Source organism: Hylobates moloch, unplaced genomic scaffold, assembly GCF_009828535.3.
Source record: "Hylobates moloch isolate HMO894 unplaced genomic scaffold, HMol_V3 SCAFFOLD_13, whole genome shotgun sequence".
Lineage (NCBI taxonomy): Eukaryota > Metazoa > Chordata > Mammalia > Primates > Hylobatidae > Hylobates > Hylobates moloch.
The window spans coordinates 34,237,520-34,263,528 of record NW_026652288.1 but is presented as its reverse complement, the minus strand read 5'-3'; the positions used below and the strand labels follow the sequence as shown (position 1 = coordinate 34,263,528).

Below are 26,009 nucleotides of genomic sequence, written 5' to 3'. Positions count from 1 at the left end.
AGTTTCTGTGGTTTTAAGCCACCTTGTTTGTAAGATTTGTGTGTGTGTGTTTTAAGTTTTTTATTTTTAATTATTATGAATACATAAGGGTAACCCGCTCGGGTCCCCTTCCACACTGTGGAAGCTTTGTTCTTTCGCTCTTTGCAATAAATCTTGCTACTGCTCACTCTTTGGGTCCACACTGCTTCTATGAGCTGTAACACTCACCGCGAAGGTCTGCAGCTTCACTCCCGAAGCCAGCAAGACCACAAGCCCATCGGGAGGAACGAACAACTCCAGACGTGCCGCCTTAAGAGCTGTAACACTCACTGCGAAGGTCTGCAGCTTCACTCCTGAGCCAGCGAGACCACGAACCCACCAGAAGGAAGAAACTCCCAACACATCTGAACATAAGGAACAAACTCCGGACACACCACCTTTAGAACTGTAACACTCACTGCGAGGGTCCGCGGCTTCATTCTTGAAGTCAGTGAGACCAAGAACCCACCAATTCCGGACACAGCACCACTGTGTTATAACCAAGCGAGTTATAGAGAAATGCCCCACTTTGAGATTAATTCAGGAGTCCTTTATTGCCGGCGATAGGGATGGCTAGCGCTCAAAATTCTCCGGCCCCCAAGAAGGGGCTAGATTTTCTTTTACACTTTGATTTAGAAAGGGGAGGGGGAGCCTAGCTGAAGCAATCTTACAGAAGTAAAAAAAAAAAAAAAATTATTATGAATACATAATAGTTGTGTATATTTACCGGACATACGTAATGTGGTTTTGGGTTTTACTGTTTTTTTTTTTTTTTTTTGAGACAGAGTCTGGCTCTGTTGCCCAGGCTGGAGTACAGTGGTGGGATCGTGGCTTACTTCAGCCTTGACCTCCTGGGCTCAAGTGATCCTCCTGCCTCAGCCTCCCATGTAACTAGGACTACAGGCATGCCCCACCACATCCAGCCAATTTTTTTTTTTTTAGTAGAGATGAGGTCTCACTGTGTTGCCCAGGCTGATCTTGAACTCCTAAGCTCAAGAGATCTTCCTTTCTCACCCTCCCAAAGTGCTAGGACTACAGGTGTGAGCCACTGTGCCTGTCCTTCCGTTATGTTTTGATACAGGCACACAATGTGTTCGTTTATAAAGTTTGTAATAATTTATCACAGGAAGCCCTAGGAAACTAATATAGTCGAGTTTCCTGTTTCTTTTCTATATCACATCTGCTGGGGCTGCATGTCCCAGGTGGCTTCTTCACCCACTTGTCTAGTGCCTGGGTTGAGATGGTTGAAACATCTGGGGCTCTATCTCCACATGGCATTTATACATGAGTAGCTTGGGCTTCCTCACAGCATGGTGGTCTCAGGGCAGTAGTACTTTTACACGGCAACCAGTTTCCCCAGAGTGAGTGTTCTAAGATTCAGAAAGTGAAAAATGACAGTTTCTTAAAGCTTGGTTCCAGAACATAGCACAGCAAAACTTCCACCACAGTCACAGAGTCACTCATATTCAAGAGGCAGAAGTACAGACCTCACTTCTTTAAGCCACCACAATGACAGGTGGTGATATGTGATTAGAGAAAGCCCTAAACAAGAACCTTGTCCCTCACCTGCCCCCAAATACCATGGAAGATGTCTTTTTTTTTTTTTTTGAGATAGAGTCTCACTGTGTCATGCAGTGGTGTGATCTTGGCTCACTGCAACCTCCTCCTCCTGGGTTCAAGTGATTCTCCTGCCTCAGCCTTCCGAGTAGCTGGAATTACAGGCACCCACCACCTTATCCGGTTAATTTTTGTAATTTTAGTAGAGACAGGGTTTTGCCAAATTGGCCAGGCTGGTCTCAAACTCCTGACCTCAAGTGATCTGCCCACCTCGGCCTCCCAAAGTGCTAGGATTACAGGCGTGAACCACGACAGCCAGCCGAAGATGTCTTATTTTTTTTTTTTTCTTCATTAGCCACAAGGCTTGATGGGGAATGTAATTTTTGTCTCCATGGGTTGCCTTAGCAAATGATGAGAAGAACATGAATTTTTCAATATTGTGCTCCTAGAGTGCCATTGAAATGGTAGTTCTGTCTCTTTTTCTGATAGTCCTGAGGCATCATGGGAAATAGAGCCCAGCCTTTATCCCCCATCCCCAGCACATCAGGGGAAGTGCACTCTTGTCCTTATTCCTCACTGCAGTGCATGCAGGGAGTTCTGGCCATCAGGTTATCTTCTATCTGTCTCCTGTCCCAAAGCGTGCTGGGAAATGTGGGGATGTCTCCTTAGAACAATAAAATAGTTGCAACCTTTGAAGTTTAGGAGAAGACTAGGTTAGTGTTCAGTGTGTGATCTGGAAGGTTGCATTTGTAAGAATTAAAGAAAGAGGAGGCCAGGCATGGTGGCTTATGCCTGTAATCCTAGCACTTTGGGAGGCCAAGGTGGGCAGATCACCTGAGGTTGGGAGTTTGACACCAGCCTGACCAACATGGAGAAACCCCATCTCCACTACAAATACAAAATTAGCCAGGTGTGGTGGTGCATGCCTGTAATCCCAGCTACTCGGGAGGCCAAGGCAGGAGAATCGCTTGAACTGGGAGGTGGAGGTTGTGGTGAGCCGAGATTGTGTCATTGCACTCCAGCCTGGGCAACAAGAGTGAAACTCCATCTCAAAAAAAGAAAGGAAAAGAAAAGAAAAAGGAAAGAAACATGAAATGTGGCTTGACAGTGAAGGACAGGTTTATTTTAGAGAAAATAAACCTGAGGGGGGCTTTTGGCTGAGTTAGGGTAGAGAGCCCCCAATATATATATATATATATATATTTTTTTTTTTTTTTACAGACTAAGGATATTTAAGAGTTTTGGAAGGGGGTGCTTATTGTAGGTTTGAAATGTTTTTATGTGAGGAAAGGTTTATTGCGGGGTTGGAAAGTCTGGTCGGAGGGGAGGCTATTTGGGGGTTGGCATGTTTCTGGTCAGAGGGGTTTATCTTAGGGTTGGAATGTTCCTGGTTATGCTGATGGTAGCCATTAGGCTGATGTTTTGGGGCTGGATTTAGCCGATTTTTTTTTTTTTTTGAGACGGAGTCGCACCCTGTCGCCCAGGCTGGAGTGCAGTGGTGCAATCTGGGCTCACTGCAAGCCCCGCCTCCCGGATTCACACCATTCTCCTGCTTCAGCCTCCCGAGTAGCTGGGACTACAGGCGCCCACCACCACGCCCGGATTTAGCCGATTTTTAATCAAGGGGAACTAAGAATGGTGGTGTTTGTTCAAGATGGCAATGCTCCTGCTCTGTCAGCATTTGGAGTCCAGAAATAGATGTGGAGGCAGCCCCCATAAGGACTTCCAACCTAGGCAGGGGCCTCAAACATGACCCCTGATTCCAGGAGCCTGTGGAAAGGTGTCCCCCACCATTTATCCTCCCAAAGATAGACACTACAAAGAAGGGCATACCTGGCCTTGTTCACCGGTACAAAATCTTTATTTAAGTATAAAATAAATAATATGAATATTAATTAATAACAATGACAACACAACAGCGGCAACAATATTAATAATAACGAGCTCTCCCATTGGCCCACGGCCTTCCTCCAGCTTTTCTCTTCTGCTTCACACAACTTTGTGAGATAGGTGTTTTCATAGCTGGGAAAACTGAGGCCCAGAGAGGTCAGCACACTGGCCTGAGGTCACACAGCAAGTCTGTAGGGCTGGGAGCCAAGGGAAGGGCAAAGGGGTTCCCCGGATCCAGCCAGGGCAGAGAGGGGGGTTTCAGGTTTAAGTCCAGAGGAGAGTGCCTCCCCACAGTCTGGCGGTCATTAGCAGGGTGATGGTGAGGCTGAGATGGGCAGGGCCAGGCTGGGGAGCAGCCCCCCTGCGGTACTGGACATCCAGGTCTGGGTAGTTACAGCCACTTTTAGTACAGCAGGAGACATCGATGTGGTTCATGCTGAAGGCGTCACCCAGGTGGGCATGTTGGCACATTGAGGCGGTTGCACAGCCTCTTACCATATAGCTTTGGTTTTTCGGTTCTGAGGAAAGAGAAGATGGAGTGAGACTTCCAGCTCCTGGGCCCAGGACTGGAATTCTCCAGTAGGTGACCTGCCACCTTGCAGTGGGTGCCACCTTCACTACCACCTAGAGAAAGCAGCAGTTCTCAGGGCCAGCTACGGTGGCTCATGCCTGTAATCTCAACACCTTGGGAAGCCAAGGAGAGAGGATAGCTTGAGCCCAGGAGTTCCAGACCAGCCTGGACAACATAGCAAAACTCTGTCTCTACAAACATAAAAAAATAAGCTGTAGTCCTAGCTACTTGGGAGGCTGAGATGAGAAGATCACTTGAGCCCAGGAGATGGAGGCTGTGGTGAGTTATGATCACACCACTGCACTCCAGCCTGGGCAACAGAGTGAGGCCCTGTCTCAAAAAACAAAAAAAAAAAAGAAAGAAAGGAAGGGAGGGAGGAAGGGAGGGAAGAAGGAAGGGAGGAAGGGAGGAAGGGAAAGAGAAAGAAAGAAAGAAAGGGAAAGAAAGAAAGAGAGAAAGAAAGAAAGAGAAAAGAAAGAAAGGAAGGGAGGAAGGGAGGAAGGGAGAAAGGGAGGAAGGAAGGAAGGAAGAGAAAGAAAGAAAAGAAAAGAAAAAGACAGAGGGAAAGAGAGAAAGAAAGGAAAGAAAGAAAGAAAAAGAAAGAAAGGAAGAAAGAAAGGAAGGAAGGAAGGAAAAAGAGAGAAAGAAAGAAAGGAAGCGAGCAGCGGTTCTTAAAGTGTGGCTCAGGGACCCCAGAGACGCTTTCAGGAGATGTGTGATTTCACATGGCTTTTTCACTCCCATAAGTGTACAATGGGCTTTTCCAAAAACTCCAGGACATGTGATACTGCAACAGACTGAAAGCAGAAGCTTCCATGAGGACCCAGCCGTCTTCTATTAAACTGGACATTAAAGAGATGTGCAACACAGCAAAATAATTCCAGTTTTCTCATTTCGCTTTTTTTTTTTTTTTTTTTTGAGATGGAGTCTCACTCTGTCACCCAGGCTGGAGTGCAGTGGCATGATCTCGGCTCACTGCAACCTCCGCCTCCCGGGTTCAAGCAATTCTTCTGCCTCAGCCTCCCAAGTAGCTGGGACTACAGGCACGCACCACCATGCCCGGCTAATTTTTGTATTTCTAGTAGAGACAGGGTTTCACCATATTGGCCAGGCTGGTCTTGAACTCCTGACCTTGTGATCTGCCTGCCTTGGCCTCCCAAAGTGCTGGTATTACAGGCGTGAGGCACCGCACCTGGCTGTTTTGTTTGTTTGTTTGCTTGTTTGTTTTTTTTAAGACAGGGTCTCGCTCTGTTGCCCAGGCTGCAGTGCAGTGGTGCAATCTCGGTTCACTGCAACCTCCACCTCCCAGGCTCAAGTGACCCTCCCACCTCAGCCTCCCAAGTAGCTGGGACGACAGGCATGCACCACCATGCCCAGCTAACTTTTGTATTTTTTGTAAAGACAGGATCTTGCTTTGTTGCCCAGGCTGGTCTCAAATCCTTAGGCTTAAGTGACCCACCCACCTTGGCCTCCCAAAGTACCGGGATTATAGGCATGAGCCACCATGCTTGGCTGTCATTACATTTTTTCTTTGGAAACTATAGTCATTTTTCATTAAAATGTTATTTATCTTAATGTGTAATGAGTTTTTATTGTTATAGGATGAATTCATAAATAAACCTTTAAAGATTTCTCAGTTTTGGCTGGGCATGGTGGCTCACATCTGTAATCCCAGCACTTTGGGAGGCCGAGGCAGGCAGATCATGAGGTCAGGAGATCAAGACCATCCTGGCCAACATGGTGAAACCCCATCTCTACTAAAATTACAAAAATTAGCTGGGCATAGTGGCTCATGCCTGTAATCCCAGCTACTCAGGAAGCTGAGGCAGGAGGATTGCTTGAACCCAGGAGAGGGAGGTTGCAGTGAGCTGAGATCATGCCACTGCACTCCAGCCTGGCGACAGAGCAAGACTCCATTTCAAAAAAAAAAAAAAAAAAGATTTCTCAGTTTTAATTTTAATTTAATTTAATTTAATTTTTTGGGACGGAGTTTCACTCTTGTTGCCCAGGCTGGAGTGCAATGGCACAATCTTGGCTCACCGCAACCTCCGCCTCCTGGGTTCAAGCGATTCTCCTGCCTCGGCCTCCCGAGTAGCTGGGATTATAGGCATGTGCCACCATGCCCAACTAATTTGTATTTTTAGTAGAGACGGGGTTTCACCATGTTGGTCAGGCTGGTCTTGAACTCCCAACCTCAGGTGATCCACCCACCTCGGCCTCCCAAAGTGCTAGGATTACAGGTGTGAGCCACTGCAGCTGGTTCTCAGTTTTAATTTTAATGTGGCATTTATCTATAGAAATCACTGACATAAACAATAAACAGTTTTTTTTTTTTTTTGAGACTAAGTCTCCCTCTGTCATCCAGGCTGGAGTGCAGTGGGGTGATCCCCACTCACTGCAGTCTCCTCCTCCTGAGTTCAAGTGATTCTCGTGCCTCAGCCTCCTAAGTAGCTGGGGTTACAGGTGCACGCCACCACACCCAGCTAATTTTTGTAATTTTTTGTAGAGACAGGGTTTCACCATGTTGGCCAGGGTGCTCTCATACTCCTGACCTCAAATGGTCCTCCACCTCGCCCTCCCAAAGTGCTGGGATTATAGGCGTGAGCCACCACACCTGGCCAACAATAATTTTTAAGAGCATGAAGAAGTTGAGACCAAAAAGTTTGAGAACCACTGGAATACACAGACCTTTCCAGGACACCACAGGATGAAAGCCCAAGATGTCTTCAGCAAATCCCCACAACCCATGAGAAATCCACCAAAGAATTCCATTTTTCTTTCCCTTTTTCTTTTTGTAGAGATGGGGGTCTTGCTATGTTGCCCAGGCTGGTCTCAAACTCCTGGCCTCAAGAGATCCTCTGGCCTCAGCCTCCCAAAGTGCTGAGAATACAGGCTTCAGCCACCGCACCCAGCCGGAATTCCACTTTTCCATGGCAAAAATGTCCACATCCTGATAGACAAGTCCTAATTCCTTACAATAATATTCACCTACCTGAAGGAAATCCCACCTTTTCCACAGGGAGACCCACCACGGTTAAGTCCAGCTTAACTGGAAGGCAATCTTTTGCAGAACTCTCCACCCTCAATAAGTGTTCCCTCCCAGCCTCGGAGAGGGCCTCACCGTAAGTGCCGGTGGCTACCAGACATTGATTCATGGGGCCTCGGCAGTCAATGAGGAAAGTCTCTTCAGAGGAGCATCCATGGGTGCTGTTCCCCTGGCAGCTGTAACACTGGCGGCCATTCTGCGGCAGATTTTCAAGCTCCAGGACTTAGGAGAATACCAGAGACACAGAGACCAAGAAAATTAGTGCTCCGATCCCCACTTCCTTGAATGACCTCCCCAGGACTTCCACTCCGAGCCAGAGATGTCATGGAGCCACCTTGTGGTCAGGCATCTGAATGGCATTTGGAGGGGGATGGTTTTCAAGGGCTTGAGAGAAACCCCAACTTTCAACTCCCCATGAGTCCCATTTCTGGCCAGGCACCGTGCTGGTTGCTGGGTAAGCAACTATGTAAGATGAAACCGTCCTTGCTCTCACAGAAGTTACAACTTATTTATTTATTTTTGATACAGGGTCTCACTTTGTTGCCCAGGCTGGAGTGCAGTGGCGCAATTGTAGCTCACTGCAGTCTCGACCACCCCCGCTCAAGAGATTCTTCCACATCAGCCTCCTGAGTAGCTGGGACTACAGGCGTGCACCACCATGCCTGGCCAATTTTTCTGTTTTTTGTAGAGATGGGGTTTTGACACATTGCTCAGGCTGGTCTCAAACTCCTGGGATCAAGCAATCTGCCTGCCTCAGCCTCCCAATGTTCTGGGATTACAGGCGTGAGCTGCTGTACCTGGCCAGAACTTACAAGTTATTACTATTATTATTATTACTAAAAAATTTTTTTTGAGACGGGGTCTTGCTATGTTGCCTAGGCTTGTCTCAAACTCCTGGCCTCGGGCGATCCTCCAGCCTCCGCCTCCAAAAGTACTGGGATTACAGGTGTGAGCCACTGTGCCCAGCCAGAATTTACAATTTAGAGCTACACTACTCAATCTGGTAGCCACTGGCCACATGTGGTTGTTTACATTTAAATAAATTAATATTAAATCGAATCTTAAAATTCAGTTCACATTTCAAGTGCTCACTGACCACATACAGTGGTGGCTGTAATATTAGACAGGACAGATATGGAACATTTCTATCTGTTGACAGTGCTGGGTAATAGAGACAGGGATCTAGATTACACTGGAGGGGAGGGACAGTGAAAGCATCCCTGAAGATGATACATTAAAGCTGAGGCCTAATGGATGAGAAGTTGCCAGCAGGGTGAACTCTTGGGGAAGATGTGTTCTAAGGGAGGATACTGCATGTGCAAGGGCCATGAGGGCCAGATGGGCTTTGGTGATTATAGAAACCAAATGAACGTCAGCACAGCGGCTCATGCCTCTAATCTCAGCATTTTGGGAGGCCAAGGCAGGAGAATCACTTCAACCTGGGAGGCGGAGGTTGCAGTGAACCAAGATTGTGCCACTGCACTCCAGCCTGGCTGACAGAGCGAGACTCCAACTCAAAAAAAAAAAAAAAAAAAAAGAAAAGAAAGAAACTAAATGAAGGTCAGGCACAGCGGCTCATGTCTGTAATCCCAGCACTTTGGGAGGTCAAGGCAGAAGGATTGCTTGAGCCTGGGAGTTTGATACTAGCCCAGGCAACATAGTGAGACCCCATCTCTACAAAAGTTTTAAAATGTAGCTGGGTGCAATGATGCGCATCTGTAGTCCCAGCTACTTGGGAAGCTGAGGTGGGAGGATCACTGGAGCCCAGGAGTTTGAGGCGGCAGTGAGCCGTGATTGTGCCGCTGCACCCCAGCCTGGGCGGCAGAGCAAGACCCTATGTCTAAAGAAAACACAAAACCCCAAAAACTAATCTAAACAAAGACCGCGAGGCAGACAGGTGCCAGATTACATAGGCCAGCAGAATAAGGCCTTTGGATCTTATTCTAAGAGGAAGGGGAAGTCATTGAAGTGCCTGAGAAAGGAGGGTGACATGATCTGATTTACATTAAAAAATAAAAAAATGGTGGTGCACGGTGGCTTACGCCTGTAATCCCAACACTTTGGGAGGCCAAGCCCAGGAGTTTGAGACCAGCCTGGGTAACATAGCAAGACCCCGTCTCTACCCAAAATACAAAATTAGCCTGGTGTGGTGGCATGCACCTGTAGTCCCAGCTACTCCAGTGGCTTCGGTGGGAGGAACTCCTGAGCCCAGGAGTTTGAGGCTGCAGGGAGCCATGATCATGACAGTGCACTCCAGCCTGGGTGACAGAGCGAGACCCTGTTCCCCCCATACCCTCCAAAAAATCACTCGCTGCTGGGTTGAGCCTTGGCTGTAGGGTGGCAGGAGTGGAAGCAGGGAGACCAGAGAGGTCATTGCAACAATCTGAGCAAGAAGTCAGCATGGCTCAGCCCAGGTGGTGGCAATGGAGGCGGGTAGGAGTGGGAAAATTTGAGAGAGACAAAAGAGACAGGTAGCACAGGTCTTGGCGAGGGCTAATAGACAGTATCATTGAATTCTTACAAAATTCTTCTTTGAAGAAAAGCCTGGCCGGGTGCAGTGGCTCATGCCTGTTATCCCAGCACTTTGTGAGGCCGAGGCAGACAGATCAGTTGAGGTCAAGAGTTCGAGACCAGCCTGGCCAATATGGTGAAACCCCCATCTCTACTAAAAATAGAAAAATTAGCCGGGCATGGTGGCGGGCGCCTGTAATCCCAGCTACTCAGGAGGCTGAAGCAGGAGAATCGCTTGAACTTGTGAGGCGAAGGTTGCAGTGAGCGGAGATCACGCCATTGCACTCCAGCCTGGGCAACAGAGTGAGACTCCGTCTCAAAAAGAAAAAAAAAAAAAAAAAAAGACCTGATACTCCCAGTTTTCAGAAAAGGAAACAGAGGCCCAGAGAGGAGTCGATTGCCAGAGAGTGACTGCGCAGCTGTCTGCCCGAGTGCATGCCCCTGCCCGACCCCAGGCCTTGCCCGTGTCTCCCGTTCCTTACTTGGGCCCTCGTTGCATTTGGTGGTGTTGCAGCACTTCAGGAAGTGGAAGGTGTCGTTGTTGTGGAAACCATCGGAGCCTGGGCAGCCGGGAAGGTAGCCACAGCCACGGAGGTGGCGGTCATCCTTTGGACGTCCTATGGGGGCCAGGGTACAGAGGTCAGATGTCAGATTGTGAATGAGGGACTAAGATGGGATTTGCCCGAAATAGCAGGCATTCAACCATTCTCTACTTCACCCTTCATCATAAGACCCTCATTTTATCTAGAACAGTCATAGATCTTGTCAAAAACTACATATTCCAGCCTCTCCAGGTATACTCATGGGATGAAGTTCGGACCAATGTGATATAAATAGAAGTGCTTTATGGGACTTCCAGAAAGGAGAACCCTTACAAAAGGAGGAGTGCCCCCTTTTTTGTCCCTTCTTTCCTTCTTCCTCCTTCCTGGAACTTAGATGTGAGACCCAGAGCTCTGGCAACCATTTTGGACTATGAGGCATTTTGAGAATGGAAGTGATGTTTAAGAAACGAGGGTGGCCATGCGTGGTGGCTCACGCTTGTAATCCCAGCACTTTGGGAGGCCGAGGTGGGTGGATCACAAGGTCAGGAGTTCGAGACCAGCCTGACCAACATGGTGAAACCCTGTCTCTACTAAAAATACAAAAATTAGCTGGGCGTGGTGATGCACACCTGTAATCCCAGCTATTCAGGAGGCTGAGGCAGGAAAATCATTTGAACCCGGGAGGCAGAGGTTGCAGCCAACCGAGATCGTGCCATTGCACTCCAGCCTGGGCGACAGAGAGCAAGACTGCCTCAAAAAAGAAAAAAAAGAAAAAAGAAACGAGAAGGCATCTGGGTTCCTGGTGACTCTGGAACTGTCCTTGTGGCCCTGGACTTCCTATCACTGGACCTGTTGTGTATGAGAGAACGTAGTCCCTTGCTGACATCCCTGTTACTTTGGGGTTGTTGTTAAGTGCAGTCTTGGGGAGGAGCAGAGCAGGGAGGAGGAGTTGCCAGCAGGTTGGGGCTCACCTTCTTCACCTTCCCGGATCCAGTGGGTCACCACATCCAGGCACTGTTCTTCAGGGCTGCGGCACTGCAGGCTCTGGTGCCGGCCCCTCTCACAGCTCATGTCTGATGAGCCACAGGAAATGCATTCGAGGTAACGGCTTCGGGAATAGGTGACAGCCCGGCCTGTTTGGAAGAGGGGGAGGGAAGTGAGACTCCATGGAGACAGTCCTAGAGCCCCAGCTCTGCAAGGACTCACTCGGCATCAATTCCTCCTTATCCTACCCTGCAGCCAGTCGTTGAGCCCTGCCTATTCTGCCTGCTGAATCTTTCTAGAATCCATCCCCTCCTTTCCAGCCCCATGGACCAGTCCAGCTCAGACCTCCTTCAACTCCAGCTACCTCCCTAGCCTCTGGGTTTCCATTCTTGTCACCCCCTACTCACCCCAGTGCAGTATTTCCACATGGCCCTAGATATATTTCTTTCCTTTTTTTTCTTCCCCCAAGACAGAGTCTCACTCCGTCACCCAGGCTGGAACGCAGTGGCGCCATCTTGGCTCACTGCAACCTTCACTCCCCGGGTTCAAGTGATTCTCCTGCCTCAGCCTCCTGAATAGCTGGGACTACAGGTGTGCACTATCATGCTGGGCTAATTTTTGTATTTTTAGTAGAGACAGGGTTTCACTATGTTGGCCAGGCTGGTCTCGAACTCCTGACCTCAAGTGATCTACCTGCCTTGGCCTCCCAAAGTGCTAGGATTATAGGCGTGAGCCACCGCACTCGGGCCCTTAGAAGGATATTTCTAATACTCATATCTGACCCTGTCTCTCCTCTGCTCAAGACTCTTCCATAGCTCCCTACTGCTCTCAAAATAAAATCCAAGATCCGCAGCATGAGATTCAAAGCCCATCAAATACTGGGGCCTGAGTACCTCTCTTGCCTCGTCTCCCTCCACTACACCCTCAGACTCTGCTCCACACTGACTTCCCACAGTCCGCAACTACACGTTACCTGGCATCCAGGCCTTTGCATATGCCGTTGTTTCTGTCTAGAACACCTTTCCTTTGCTCTCTGCCTTCCCTAACTCCTACTCATTCTTCAGGTGTCAGCTCTAATTTCACCTCCTCTAGCAAGCCCTTCCTGATCCACCAGGCTGGAGCAGCTCCCACACACCCCTGGACTCCCCCATCCCACTCCGGGTGGTCACTGTCTGGTGACAGGTATGTCTCCTCTACTGGACTGTGAGCCCCCAGGAGGGTAGGGCCAGGGGCTGTCTTGATCACTACTGTGTCCCAACACCACCTGGCACACGGCCAGGGACAGATAAGATATTCAATACATATTTGTTAAATGAATGAATGAATGGGCAATTACTTAAAACCCTTCTATTGTTCCCTGTAGTAGCCTGTCTCCAAAATGGCCCCCAATAATCTCTGCTCCCTGGTATTCATGCCCTTAAAGAATAGGGCTGGCTGGGTGCAGCGGCTCATGCCTGTAATCCCAGCACTTTGGGAGGCTGAGGTGGGAGGATTGCTTGAGTCCGGAAGTTTGAGACTAGTCTGGGCAACATAGCAAGACTCTGTCTTTAAATTAAAAAAAAAAAAAGAAGAAAAAAGAATAAGGATGCCCTATGTAGTCAACTGGATATTATGGAAATGATGGTGTGTGCCTTCTGTGGCTAGATCATAGAACACATGGCAATTTCTGCCTGGCTCTCTCACTTGGATCACTTTTTTCTGGGGCAAGCAGCAGCCATGTTGTGAGGACACTCAAGTAGCACCATGGGAAAGTTCACGTGGCAGAACTGAGGCTTGTGCCAAAGCCATGGGAGGGAAGCATTCATGTGAGTGAAGCTACCTTAGGAGCCTTCAGATGACTGCAGCCCTAGCTGACATCTCGACTGCAGGCTCATGAAGGATCCTGAGCCAGAACCACCCAGCTAAGCCACTCCAGGGTTTTTGACATTCAGAAACTTTGTGAAATAATGCATGCTTATGTTATTGCTGCATTCTGTAATGCAGCAATAGATAAAGATAAGCAATAGATAAGACACTACCTAATTGTCCCAGGGATCAAGGACTCACTTGACCGATTCCTGATCACTTTGCCTTTTGCACGAACCTTGTGGTGTTGGCCAGCTGGATCCGTTACTTTTCCCTGGAAACACCAGAGTCATTCCTCTGCCCAGCCCTTGGCTCACACCATTTCCCATGCTTGGCATGCCCTCCCCGTCCTGACCCAAGACACATCTAAGCTGAGTCCAGGCCAAGTCTTAAAAAAGTGAGAGGACCAAGTCAGCCAAGGCTCTCAACTGGCAGGCCACTAGCTGTAATTAGGCGAATTATTTACATCCAAAGCCCAATCGTCCCCCTCAAAGAAAAATAACTACAAGGCCACCCATGTCTTCTCACACAAACTTCCATGAAAATGAAAACACAAATTCTCACCATTGCCAAAATAGCTGTTCACACCTAGAACACCTTTTCCTTGAGCCCTACTTTCTCTAACTCCTACTCATTCTTCAGCTGTCATCTTCAATTTCACTTCCTCTAGGAAGCCCTCCCTGACCTATCAGCCTGGGACGGGTACCTGCTCTGAGCTCCCACTGTCCCTTGAATTCCCCATTTCTAGTTCTGCCCACTCTGGGTGGTCACTCATGGGTCTCCTGTGTGAACTCTTGTAAATGCCAATGATCCTTAGGGCTATTTTCCTTTTTCTTTTCTTTTTTTTTTTTTGAGATAGGGTCTTGCTCTCTCCCAAGGCTGGAGTGCAGTGGCTCACTGCCACCTCGACGTCCCTGAGCTCAGGTAATTCTCCCATCTCAGCCTACTGAGTAGCTGAGACTACAGGCGTGTGCCAGTTCACCTGGCTAATTTTTGTATTTTCTGTAGAGACAAGGTCTTGCTATGTTACCCAGGCTAGTCTCGAACTCCTGGACTCAAATGATCCTCCCGCTTTGACCTCCTAAAGTGCTGGGATTACAGACGGGAGTACTGCACCTGGCCAGGGCTCTGTTTTAAGCCCTTTTTATCTCTCACAGTATAGACTCTCTCATGGGGTAAATATTGACATGACTTCATTTCCATCTATCTGCTCATCACTCACAAATCTCTCTCTAGTCTAGACTTCTCTCTGAGCTCCAGACATGCAACGGTCTCTTCAAGGCCCCATGGCCATACCTCAAACACCTGTCCTAAACAAAACTCCCCATCTTCTCCCACAACTGCTCTTTTTCTTGAAGTCCACACATCCAAGGCGGCCCCATCCAGTCCCCGGGACAGAAACCTGGCAGACCCCTTGATCTTCCACATCTGTGCATCAACGCACATGCTTCTACTGTTCTGTCTTCTAGCTCTTTAATCCTTTTGCTCTGCTGTTTCTGACCTCTATCAAGCATAACTGCCGAGTTCTTCATTTGAGTCACTGTTCTATCTTTTCTGTTGGACTCTTTTAAAAAATGGATTCCAGGTGCTAAAACGTATCCGTTCTTCTGTTTTCCTGAATATATCGATTGTAGCAATTTTCATGTTTCCTGTCCTATAATCCAATATCTGAGTCACTACAATTCTGTTTCTATAGTTGGGTTTTTCACTTGGTTTCTGGTCAATTGGTCCTTTTTATTTTCTTCAGGATACCTTGTAAGGTTTTTTGTTGTTATTGTTTTTTATTTTTTGTTTTTTGTTTTGTTTTGTTTTGAGACAGAGTCTTGCGTTTTGTTTTGTTTTGTTTTGTTTTGTTTTGAGACAGAGTCTTGCCCTTTCGCCCAGGCTGGAGTGCAATGGTGTGATCTCGGCTCACTGCCACCTCCACCTCCCTGGTTCAAGCGATTCTCCTGCCTCAGCCTCCCAAGTAGCTGGTATTACAGGCGCACGCCACCATACCCGGCTAATTTTTTTTGTATCTTTAGTAGAGAAGGGGTTTCACCATGTTGGCCAGTGTGGTCTTGAACTCCTGACCTCGTGATCCTCCCACCTCGGCCTCCCAAAGTGCTAGGATTACTGGCTTGAGCCACCATGCCTGGCCTGGTTTTTTTTTTTTTTAAAGATGGGGTCTTGCTATGTTGTCCAGGCTGGTGTGCAGTGGCTATTCATAGGCATAATCCTGCTACTGATCATCACAGGAGTTTTGACCTGCTCCATTTCTGACCTGGGCTGCTTCAACCCCTCCTTAGACAACCTGGTGGTCCCCTGCTCCTGGGAGATCACCATATTGATGCCAAACTTAGTGCAGACACCCGGTTGATATAGCACACTACAGCCCAGAACTCTCAGGCTCAAGAAATCCTTCCAAGTAGTTGGGACTACAGACGCGTGCCACCATGCCTAGCTATCTTGTAAGTTTTGATCAGATGCCAGACATTCTAGATAAAAATCTGTCAAGGGCCTAAACGATGTTTTCTTCTTCCACAGAGAGTCAGGTTTTCATTCCTGTCAAGGACTGGACCTAGGCTTGTTTGGGGCTGGTCTATTTCACTTTGGCCCTTACCCCTAGGGTGGTCTTAGGGGGAAAGCCTGAGATGCTTACCAAGGCCTCTTCAGCTTGGCAACCTGTGTCCCCAGCATCACATGTCTGCTGGAAGCCTTGTTCGCTTTTGTAGCTTCCCAGTTGCTATTTTTCTCTTCCAAGTTTCTTGGACTGTCACCCTGTGCGTGTAGAGCTTGCCAATGACTTGAGGGAGATTTGTTTGCAGGTTGGGAACTCCCTTTTCTGTGGTCCCATCCATTCCAGGATTTTAACTCTCATCTTCCAGACATTCTGGCAGCCCCAAGCTCCAACCTCCGTCTTCTCAGTCTAGCGACTCTCTTTCCGTCTGGGCTCTATTTCCCTTCCACAGCAGCAGATTGGCAAGCGCACTCCGGGAAAAAGCCAGGTTGTCTGTGGAACCCAAATTCTACACTTCTGTTATTTCAGAGGTTGTAGCGCCTCAAGTTTCTCCTTTCTTTCTTTTTTCTTTTTTTTTTTGAAACGGAGTCTCGCTCTGTCGCCCAGGCTGGAGTGCAGTCGTGTGATCTTGGCTCACTGTAACCTCTACCTCCTGGGTTCAAGTAATTCTTGTGCCTCAGTCACCCAAGTAGCTGGGACCACAGGCATGTGCCACCATGCCTGGCTAACTTTTGTATTTTTAGTAGAGACAGGGTTTCACCGTGTTGCCCAGGCTGGTCTTGAACTCATGAGCTCAAGCAATTCACCTGCCTTGGCCTCCCAAAGTGCTGGGATTACACAGGCATGAGCCACTTCGCTCAGCCAAGTTTCTCCTTTCATTTGCTGCTTTCCAGTGACTTCCAATAATTGTTTATTATTTGTCTGGCATTTGCAACTGTCATTGGCAGAAGGGTTGGTCTGATACAAGTGACTCCATCATGACCAGAATTGCAGGTCCCCTCCCACATCTAATCCACCACTAAGGCCGGCTTCTAAATAGCCCTTTTTTGGCTTTTGTTGAGACAGAGTTTTGCTGTGCCACCCAGGCTGGAGTGCAGTGGCGTGATCACTGCAGCCTCCAACTCCTGGGATCAAGCAATCCTCCTGCCTCGGCCTTCCAAAGTGCTGGGGTTACAGGCGTGAGCCACTGTGCCTAGCCTGAATAGCTCTTAAATCTATCCACTCCTCTTCCTCTGCACACCTGACACCCTAGTCCTGCTGCCCTCTTCTCCACCTGGACAACTTCTCCCACCCCCAAGTTGGTTTCCCCTCATCTACTCTTGCTTCCTTTCAATCTGTCTTCTGTCCTGAGGTCAGAATAATTTGTTAAAAATATAAATGGGGGCCGGGCGCGGTGGCTCACGTCTGTAATCCCAGCACTTTGGGAGGCCGAGGTGAGTGGATGACGAGGTCAAGAGTTCCAGACCAGCCTGGCAAACATGGTGAAACCCCATCTCTACTAAAAATACAAAAAAATTAGCCGGGCATGGTGGCGGGTGCCTGTAATCTCAGTTTCTTGGTAGGCTGAGGCAGGAGAATCACTTGAACCTAGGAGGCGGAGGTTGCAGTGAGCTGAGATCGCACCATTGCGCTACAGCCTAGGCAAAAAGAGCAAAACTCCGTCATTTCGATCATGACATTTGCTGTTTAAAATCTTCTGTGATGCCCCAGTGCTCTCAGGACAACGTCTAGAAGCCCCTGTGTAACATGCCCCTGCCAAGCTTTCCAGCTCATCTCGCCCCACTGTTTGTTTTGTCCAGCCACACTGCTTTTGGCCACCTTTGTATCTGTTGCTCCCTCTGCTGGAAAACCCTTTCCACTGTTTTTTGTTTTTTTACAGGATCTCGCTCTGTCACCCAGGCTGGGGTACAGTGGTGCGATCATAGCTCACTGCAGCCTCCACCACCTGGGCTATAGTGATCCTCCCGCCTCAACCTCCCAAGAAGCTGGGATCACAGGCATGTACCATCACATCTGGCTAATTTTTGTATTTTTTGTAGGGTCATGTTGCCTAGGCTGGTCTGAAACAATCCTCCCACCTGGGCCTCCCAAAGTGTTGGGATTACAGGCATGAGCCACTGCACCCGGCCTCCACTAGCTGTTTAATAGTCTGATTCCCACTCATCCTTCAAGATCCAGCTTAGCTGTTGCTTCCCCTAGGAAACCTTCCCTGACCTGAGTCAGGTATCTCCTCTGGGGTTCCACAGCCCCTACTCTTCCCTCATCCCAGCCCTGACCCCTCTGCCTGTGTTTCCCCCGTCATAGCCCAGACTAGTCTATTAGGTTGGTGCAAAAGTAATTGTGGTTTCTGCCATTGCTTTTAATGGCAAAAGCCGCAATTACTTTTGCATTAACCTAATAATCAGTCACTGTCTGGTGATGGATGGGTCTGTCACCCCTACACACACACACACACACACACACACACACACACACACACACACACGCTGGACTGTGAGTCCCATGGAGTCAGGCAGGGCACAGGCTGTCTTGGTCCCTGCTGTGTCCCCAGCATCATGTAAGTACTGAGTGCAGTTTAACCAACTATTCAAGTTGCCACAAGCAGGGTACAATGGCATTAGAAATGGGGATGAGGATGGGCGCGGTGGCTCGCACCTGTAATTCCAGCCCTTTTGGGAGGCTGAGGCGGGTGGATCACCTGAGGTCGGGAGTTCAAGATCGGCTTGACCAACATGGAGAAACCTCGTCTCTATTAAAAATACAAAATTAGCTGGGCGTGGTGGCGCATGCCTGTAATCCCAGCTACTCGGGAGGCTGAGGCAGAAGAATCGCTGGAGCCTGGGAGGCGGAGGTTGCAGAGAGCCGAGATCGTGGCATTGCACTCCAGCCTGGGCAAGAAGAGTGAAACTCCATCTCAAACAAACAAACAAAAAAAAGAAAGAAAAAAAGAAAAGAAAAGAAAAAGGGATAATATAGGTATCTCAGTTATTAGATTACTGAATTGATAGCTGCTGCTCCAAGCTCCTGGTGGATCCCTGACCACTCCCAACTCTCTCCCCAGGACCCTTCATGTCCCTGTGACCCATTATGGAAAGGGGTAATACCAGGCCCAGCAGGGGACTCCAGGAGTTTGTCCACTGACCAATATTGTTAAATATTTTTGCCATCATCTCTGATTGAATGCACTACTTAGACCCAAGTATTGGTGCTTTCCTTAAGCACATCTCACCGAGACAGGAAGCCCACATCCTCTCTTGTCACTTCCTCAAAACAAACATCTGATTTGGCCCCGCCAGCGGATTAGTGTTAGAGGTCAGGATGAATGAAAACCAGGCAGAATCAGGATGAATGAAGAACAAAGAAAACCCAGTGCAAACACAGCACTCTGCTCACTGATGTCACCATGACTAGACTGGCCTTACCCTATTTCCTTCCTCGCCAGCTCCAGAAAGAGGAATCTCTTTCATGGATGGATCCATGCACCATGGATCCATTCCTTCCCCACCCTTCCTCTCCTGTGGGAATTTAGGAAAATTTGACCTTTTCTAAGTCTTTTTCTTAAAATGATCAGAGCCTGAAGCCATGGAATTCGACAAAGGGGCTTATGGATGTTTCTCTTTTCTTTCTTTCTTTCTTTCTTTCTTTCTTTCTTTCTTTCTTTCTTTCTTTCTTTCTTTCATTCTTTCTTTTTCTTTCTTTCGACAGGGCTTATGTCTCTTTCTCTGTTTCTCTTTCTTTCTCCTTCCTTCTTTCCTTCCTTCCTATTTCCCTTTCTTTCTTCTTTCTTTCTTCTCATTCTCTCTCTTCTTTCTTTCTTCCTTTCTTTCTCTTTCTCTTTCTTTCTCCCTCCCTTTTTCTTTCCTTCTTTATGTCCCTTCCTTCCCTTCCCTTTCTTTCTTTCCTTCTTTCTTTCTCTCTCTCTCTCTCTCTTCTTTCCTTTCTGACAGGGTCTCACTCTGTCTCCCAGGCTGGAGTGCAATGGCATGATCACAGCTCACTGCAGCCTTGATCTGCCAGGCTCAAGTAATCCTCCCACCTTAGCCTCCTGAATACTTAGGACTACAAGTGTGTACCCCCACGTCCGGCTGCTTTTTGTTTATTTTTTGCAGAAACCAGGTCTCACTATGTTGCCCAGGCTGGTCTTAAACTTTTGGGCTCAAGAGGTTCTCCCGCCTTGTTCTCCCAAAGTGCTTGGATTACAGGCACGAGCCACCACATCCAGTCTATTATGGACATTTCCTCACATTTGTTTTTTCACTGCCCAAGTCAGAGACCATCTATTGCAGAGGATTCTCCCAACCTACTGCGGCCCAGTTAATCTTCCCCTCTTTTGACTTCCCTTAAGAATGTCAAGTCTTTGCTTGAATCCTGGCCCCTCAGCATCTATTGCTTGGACCATCTCCCATCCCAATGGATTGGACAGGACCATCTCCTGCCCAGTCAGATGGATAAACATCACTGAGACATCTCATCTATGTCTCATGCTTGCATGTGAGCTTGTTAAGGGCAGAGTTGCAAGTTATACGTAACAACCATACATACAAACATGCAGGATGGGGATTGGGTTAAGGATGAAAGTAATTGTGTCGTTGGGGTGGGGATTTGGGTAGTCTGAGATAAGGATGGGGTTGATTTGGGGATGGGGTTGGAATGGTGTTTGGAATAGGGCTGGGTTTGAATTGGGAACAGTGTTGGGGTAACATGAAGTTGGGCATAGGATTGGAGGTGAAGTTGAGTTGGGGTTGGATATGGGGTCAAGAATGAGTTGGGGATGGGGCTGAGCTAGAGATGGGTTGGGTTGGGGTTGGGGCTTGGATAAGGCATGGAGTTGGGGTTCGGCTGATGTAAAGTTAAGAATAGGATTAGGATGATGATGAGGTTGAGCTGGGGATGGCTTAGGGTTGGGGATGGCAAGGGCTGCCCTACTCACCAGAGTTGCCCTGGTTGCACAAGTCTAACCCACACACAACCTCGGTAAGGCTGGTGATCTTCAAGCCAGTCCGATAGCTCAGGGTCCTGTTGGTCTTCTCTGAGTGGGTACAGCTTTTCTCCACCAGCTCCAGCTCTTCCCCTTCTGCAAGGAGGGGATCTTCATTACCCCAGAGGCTCCTCTCAGCTCAACTGGCCTCTGACACTCCTGGTCTCAAGGTCACCCACTCCCAGGGCTGATCTTTGTTAGGCCTCTTCTGTTATTTGAGTCTAACTCTGTCTTTTTCTAGAGTTAACCTTGCCTCCACCCCCACCCCAACAAGGAGCCTGCTCGATTTTATTTTAATTAATTAATTAATTTTTTTTCTGGGAGACAGGGTCTTGCTGTGTCACCCAGGCTGGAGTGCAGTGGCACTATCTCAGCTCACTATAACTGCTGTGTCATGGGTTCAGGTGATTCTCCTGCCTCAGCCTCCCAAGCAGCTGGGACTACAGGCACATGCCATCACACTTGGCTAATAATTAATTAATGTTTTAAGAGACAAGGTATTGGCTGGGTGCGGTGGCTCACGCCTGTAATCCCAGCACTGGGAGGCTGAGGCAGGCAGATCACGAGGTCAGGAGATCGAGATCATCCTGGCTAACACGGTGAAACCCCGTCTTTACTAAAAGTACAAAAAAATCACCACGTGTGGTGGCATGCGCCTGTAGTCCCAGCTACTTGGGAGGCTGAGGCAGGAGAATCACTTGAACCCGGGAGGCAGAGGTTGCAGTGGGCTGAGATTGTACCACTGCACTCCAGCCTGGGCAACAGAGCAAGTCTCCGTCTCGAAAAAAAAAAAAAAAGAAAAGAAAAGAAAAAAAGAGACAGGGTATCACTCTGTCACTCAGGCTGGAGTGGTGCAATCATAGCTCACTGCAACCTTGACCTCCCAGGCTCAAGCAGTCCTGCCTCAGCCTCCCGAGTAGCTGGGACCACAGGCTTACAACACCACACCCTGCTAATTTTTACATTTTTTATAGAGATGGCATCTCACTATGTTGCCCAGGCTGATCTCAAACTCCTGGCCTCAAGTGATCCTCCCACCTTGGCGTCCCAAAGTGCTGGAATTACAGGTGTGAGCCACTGTGTCCCACTCCTGCTCTTGTAGTGACAGCACTACCACTGGGACTTTCTGGATCCATCTGTCCCTCCCCCACACCCTCAGCTTAGTGATCTCAGTAGTGAGATGCCTCTAATATAACTTTATTTTATTTATTTATTTATTAGAAACAGGGTCTCTGTTGTCCCAGCTGGGGCAGTCACAGCTCACCACAACCTCAAACTTCTGGGCTCAAGGAATCCTTCTGCCTTAGCCTCCCGAGTAGCTAGGGGTACAAATGTGAGCCGCCATGCTTGGCTTCATATACTATTGTTTCATGTGTTCTTAAAGCTTATAAAAAACGTATCATATTCTGCAACATTTTTTCCCCTCTCAACCTTAGGTTTCTGAGCTGTGTCCACATTGGTATCTGCAGCTCTATTTCCTTCTTTAAGCTGCAGTAGAGCACTCCATTATGTAATTATTACCACAGTGTTTCTCTTCTGCTGCTGACTTGCAGACTGACTTAAGTTTCCATTTTCTTCTTTTCTTTCTTTCTCCCCTTCCTTCCTCCCTCCTCTCTCCCTCCCTCCCTCCCTCCGTCTGTCCCTCCCTCCCTTCCTCTCTCTCTCTTTCTCTCTCTCTCTCTTCCTTTCCTTTCTTTCTTTCTTTCTTTTTTCTTGAGATGGAGTTTCGCTCTTGTCGCCCAGGCTGGAGTGCAATGGCACGATCTCAGCTCACTGCAACCTCCGCCTCCGGAGTTCAAGCAATTCTCCTCTCTCAGCCTCCCGAATAGCTGGGATAACTGGTGCCTGCCACCAAGCCCGGCTAATTTTTGTATTTTTTAGTAGAGACAGGGTTTCACCATGTTGGCCAGGCTGGTCCTGAACTCCTGACCTCAGGTAATCCACCTGCCTCAGCCTCCCAAAGTGCTGGGATTACAGGTGTGAGCCACCATGCCCGGCCCACCTTTCTCTCTTTCGTTCATTTTTTTGACAGGGTCTCGCTCTGTCACCCAGGCCGGAGTGCAGTAGCATGATCTCAGCTCACTGCAACCTCCACCTCCCAGGTTCAAGCAATTCTCCTGCCTCAGCCTCCCAAGTAGCTGAGATTACAGGTGCGCGCCACTACACCCGGCTAATTTTTCCATTTTTTTTTGTAGAGACGGGTGTTTCACCATGTTGGCCAGCCTGGTCTTGAACTCCTGACCTCAAGCAATTCATCTGCCTCTGCCTCCCAAAGTGCTCGAAATACAAGTGTGAGCCAGTGCCCAGCCTGTTTCCAATTTTCCATGTCACAAACATTGCTGCTGAGAACATTCTTATACATGTGTCCCTGGGTATATGTGGCCAAGGTTCTTTGGCATTTCTGCATGGCGAGGAGTTGAGCTGTAGCATATGCTAATCTTCATCGGGACTAGATATTGCCGAATCGCTCTAGGTGGTTGATGTGCCAATTTACTCCCCCACCACAGACACGGTCTGCAACTCCACATCCTTACTAACCCGGGTATTGGCAGATTTTTAAATGCTTGCCAATCTGGTGGGTGTGAAATGGGCTCTCCTTGTTTGTTTATTTTTAGTTTGCATTTCTCAGTTACTGGTGAGGAAGGTTTCTCAATCACTCGCGTTCCATGCTGCGCTGGAGGGGTGTGTGTGTTGGGGGGAAGCTCACCTTCCCACATGCGCACGATCGTGGTCCTGCAGAGGTCCTGTCCCAGGGTGCACTCTTCCACACGGCAATCCCCGTTGCTCTTACACTGCATGCACCGCAGGCCCCAAGAGGCTGGGGGAAGGAGGGAGAGGAGAGGAGAGGTTAACTACGCTTAGCTCCAAGATCCCCGCTCGCCCCTGCATGTCCCAATACCAACACCAAGTCTCTAGGCCCCGTCCATTCAGATTCGCGTTCCATGTTCTGCTGGGTTCCGGCTGGCGGTACTTCCAGTCTGTCCTTTGTCCACGTTCTACCTCCACCCCACTAACTGAACGTTCTATCCCTGCCCACAAGTCCTTTCCCAAAGTCCTGCCCTGGCCCGTTTTTCCTTTCATTTCTGTCCTCGTGAGGCGTATATCCTGACAGTCCTATCCCCGCCCTCTCTGTCTATCAGTACGTTCTATTCCTGCTCCTATTAGGTCCTTCTCACCGCACTGGCCCTCGGTCGATTACGCCTCTCCAGTTCTGCTAGGGACGTTCTAGCTTCGCCCCACCCCCGTCGATCTTTATGTTATACCGTCACTGCCAGTGCCCTATGGAACTATCCTTCCACTCACTCCCCCTGGTTCTACCAGGCTCCAGAACCTCTCCCCGCCCACGAGTTTATTCCCAAATTCTAGCCACGGCTCCATCAGCCCTCCGGAGTTTCTATTGTTAGATACTCTAGTTTCCCGCTGTTCTGTCTCCGCCCTCCAGCTCTCCAACTTGGGTTTGGCCCCGCCCCAGAGTCCTCGTCGAGGTTCTAGCCCCGCCCTCTAGCTCTTCCTGACCTTATCTTCCCGCCCCCTATCTCCTCCTCGATGCCATAACCCCACCCCTAGCTCCTCCTCGAGGCTTTAGTCCCGCCCTCTAGCTCCTCCTTGAGGTTCTAACTTCGCCCTTTAGCTCTCCCCGAGGCTCTCCCCGCCCCTGGTTTTTCCCTGAGGTCATAACTCCGCCCCAGTCCCTCCTTAAGGTTTTAGCCCCACCCTGTAGCTCCTCCCCGAGGTCGTAACCCCCGCCCCTTGGCCCCTTGAGGTCCTAGCCCAGCCCCGTAGCTCCTCCCCAAGCTTATAACCCCGCCCCTAGCCCCTCCTTGTATTTTTAGTAGAGACCGGGTTTCACCGTGTTAGCCAGGATGGTCTCAGTCTCCTGACCTCGTGATCCGCCTGCCTCGGCCTCCCAAACTGCTGGGATTACAGGCGTGAGCCACCGCGCCCGGCCCAAGTGCTCTTTTTTTAATGGAGCGCTTCGAAGCCTCTTCCTTGCAATTTCAAACTAGCCCCGCCCTCTAGCTCCTCCCCGAGGTTATAATCCTGCCCCTCAAGATTCTAGTCCCGCCTTCTAGCTCCTCCCCGAGGTTATAACTCCGCCCTCTGGTTACTCCTCGAGGTTATAACCCCGCCCTCTGGCTCCGCCTCGAGATTCTAGCCCCGCCCCTAGCTCATCCTCGGGTCTGTAACTTCTCCCGTAGCTCTTTCTTGAGGTTCCAGCCCCGCCCTCTGGCTCCTCCCCGACACTCTCTCCCCGCCCCAGGCTCCGCCCCGAGATCGTAGCCCAGTCCCTAGGCCTGGTCGCCGACCTTTGGGCCTTCCCGGACATCCCCTTCCAGCTGCGCGTTCGGAGTATCCCGGAGTTGTTACTCATTCCCGGCCTCCCGCGGTCTCGAGCGCTTTCCGGGTTATTCATCGCGGCCCCAACACCCCGTGGCCACCTGCGCTGAGTCAGTTCCTTCTCAAATTCCTCTCGTTTCTCGACTCAGAGCCCCCTACATTTTCCGGGGAAGTAAGTGAGAGTCGCCTCAGTGAGAGGGAAAGGTCCTGAGGGACAGTCCCGGGTCTCCAGCACTGGCTCTGCGCCTCTCAGGCAGCCTCCCTTGGCCCTTTTGTAAAAGGGGGTCCTGTCCCCCCGTTTCTCAGAGGGGGAGACCCAGCAGCGTGGAGAGCGCTGGGGGGCGCTGCAGGGTCAGATCCTGCGTATTCAAGCACTGGCTGTGTGATCTTAGGCCAGTTATCTAACCTCTCTGTACCCCAGTTTCCTCTGCGAAACGAGATTAATAAAGTCCCATCGTCTAGTTTGAAATTGCAAGGAAGAGGCTTCGAAGAGCTCCATTAAAAAAAGAGCACTTGGGCGGGGCGCGGTGGCTCACGCCTGTAATCCCAGCAGTTTGGGAGGCTGAGGCAGGCGGATCATCTGAGGTCAGGAGATTGAGACCATCCTGGCTAACACCGTGAAACCCGGTCTCTACTAAAAATACAGAAATTAGCCGGGCGCGACAGCAGGCGCCTGTAATCCCAGCTACTCAGGAGGCTGAGGCAGGAGAATCGCTTGAACTCGGGCGGCAGAGGTTGCAGTGAGCCGAGATCGCGCCACTGCACTCCAGCCTGGGCGACAGAGTGAGACTCCGTCAAAAAAAAAAAAAAAAAGCACTCACTGAATTATGTAAAGCTAAATGCCTTTGCTCCACCAGTTTTTCCTTAGCTACCGAGTGCCAGGTACTGCGCCGCGTGGCGTTACACAAAGCACGAGAATTACTATTATTTGATTAGGGAGGGTGCTGAGGACTGAACCCCATTCCTCCAACTCATCCTCTGACAACCCCCAACCCCCTCAGTCAGACCCTGTTCCAGGCGCAGGCGTTCGGGACCCAGCCCCTACCTGGGACGCAGGTGTGGAGCAGCAGCAGCAGCGGCAGCAGCAGCGGGTGACCCATGTTGCGAGGGCAGCTCCTGTGCGCGGGGTCCCTGCACGTCTTCTCTCCTTCTGGCCTCAGGAAGGAGGCAGTTTTGTGGCCCCAGGGACTCCTCCCAGACGTTTTGCGAAAGAGCGAGTCAGCCCCAGA

The 26,009-nt window shown here is 49.4% G+C and overlaps 1 protein-coding gene across 6 annotated transcripts; it reads right to left on the bottom strand.

Annotated features, from left to right (window-relative positions):
- Window positions 1-936: 936 nt before the first annotated feature.
- On the bottom strand, window positions 937-26,009 carry PLAUR (plasminogen activator, urokinase receptor). 6 transcript variants are annotated; one of them, XM_032172711.2, is made up of 7 exons: window positions 25,826-26,009; window positions 23,150-23,260; window positions 20,395-20,538; window positions 11,107-11,268; window positions 10,076-10,210; window positions 7,158-7,304; window positions 937-1,388 (listed from the first exon to the last, which is right to left on the bottom strand). In XM_032172711.2, the coding sequence occupies exons 1-7, from the start codon at window positions 25,878-25,880 to the stop codon at window positions 1,297-1,299; spliced, it is 846 nt and encodes a 281-aa protein (XP_032028602.1). In that variant the 5' UTR covers window positions 25,881-26,009; the 3' UTR covers window positions 937-1,296. The 6 variants fall into 6 exon arrangements, with proteins under 6 accessions (XP_032028602.1, XP_032028601.1, XP_058282932.1 ...); XM_032172710.2 differs by lacking the exon at window positions 937-1,388 and adding an exon at window positions 3,420-3,983 and having other exon boundaries at window positions 25,826-26,002; XM_058426949.1 differs by lacking the exons at window positions 937-1,388; window positions 25,826-26,009 and adding exons at window positions 3,422-3,983; window positions 24,293-24,408.

Excerpts from the sequence above, each read along its gene's own strand:
- PLAUR (XM_058426946.1), bottom strand. The coding sequence starts at position 23,523 with ATGAAAGGAAAAACGGGCCAGGGCAGGACTTTGGGAAAGGACTTGTGG. Across the intron at positions 10,211-11,106 it reads GATCCGGGAAGGTGAAGAAG|GACGTCCAAAGGATGACCGC; the intron begins GTGAGCCCCAAC and ends TGGCCCCCATAG. Across the intron at positions 3,984-7,157 it reads GGTAGCCACCGGCACTTACG|AACCGAAAAACCAAAGCTAT; the intron begins GTGAGGCCCTCT and ends CTCTTTCCTCAG.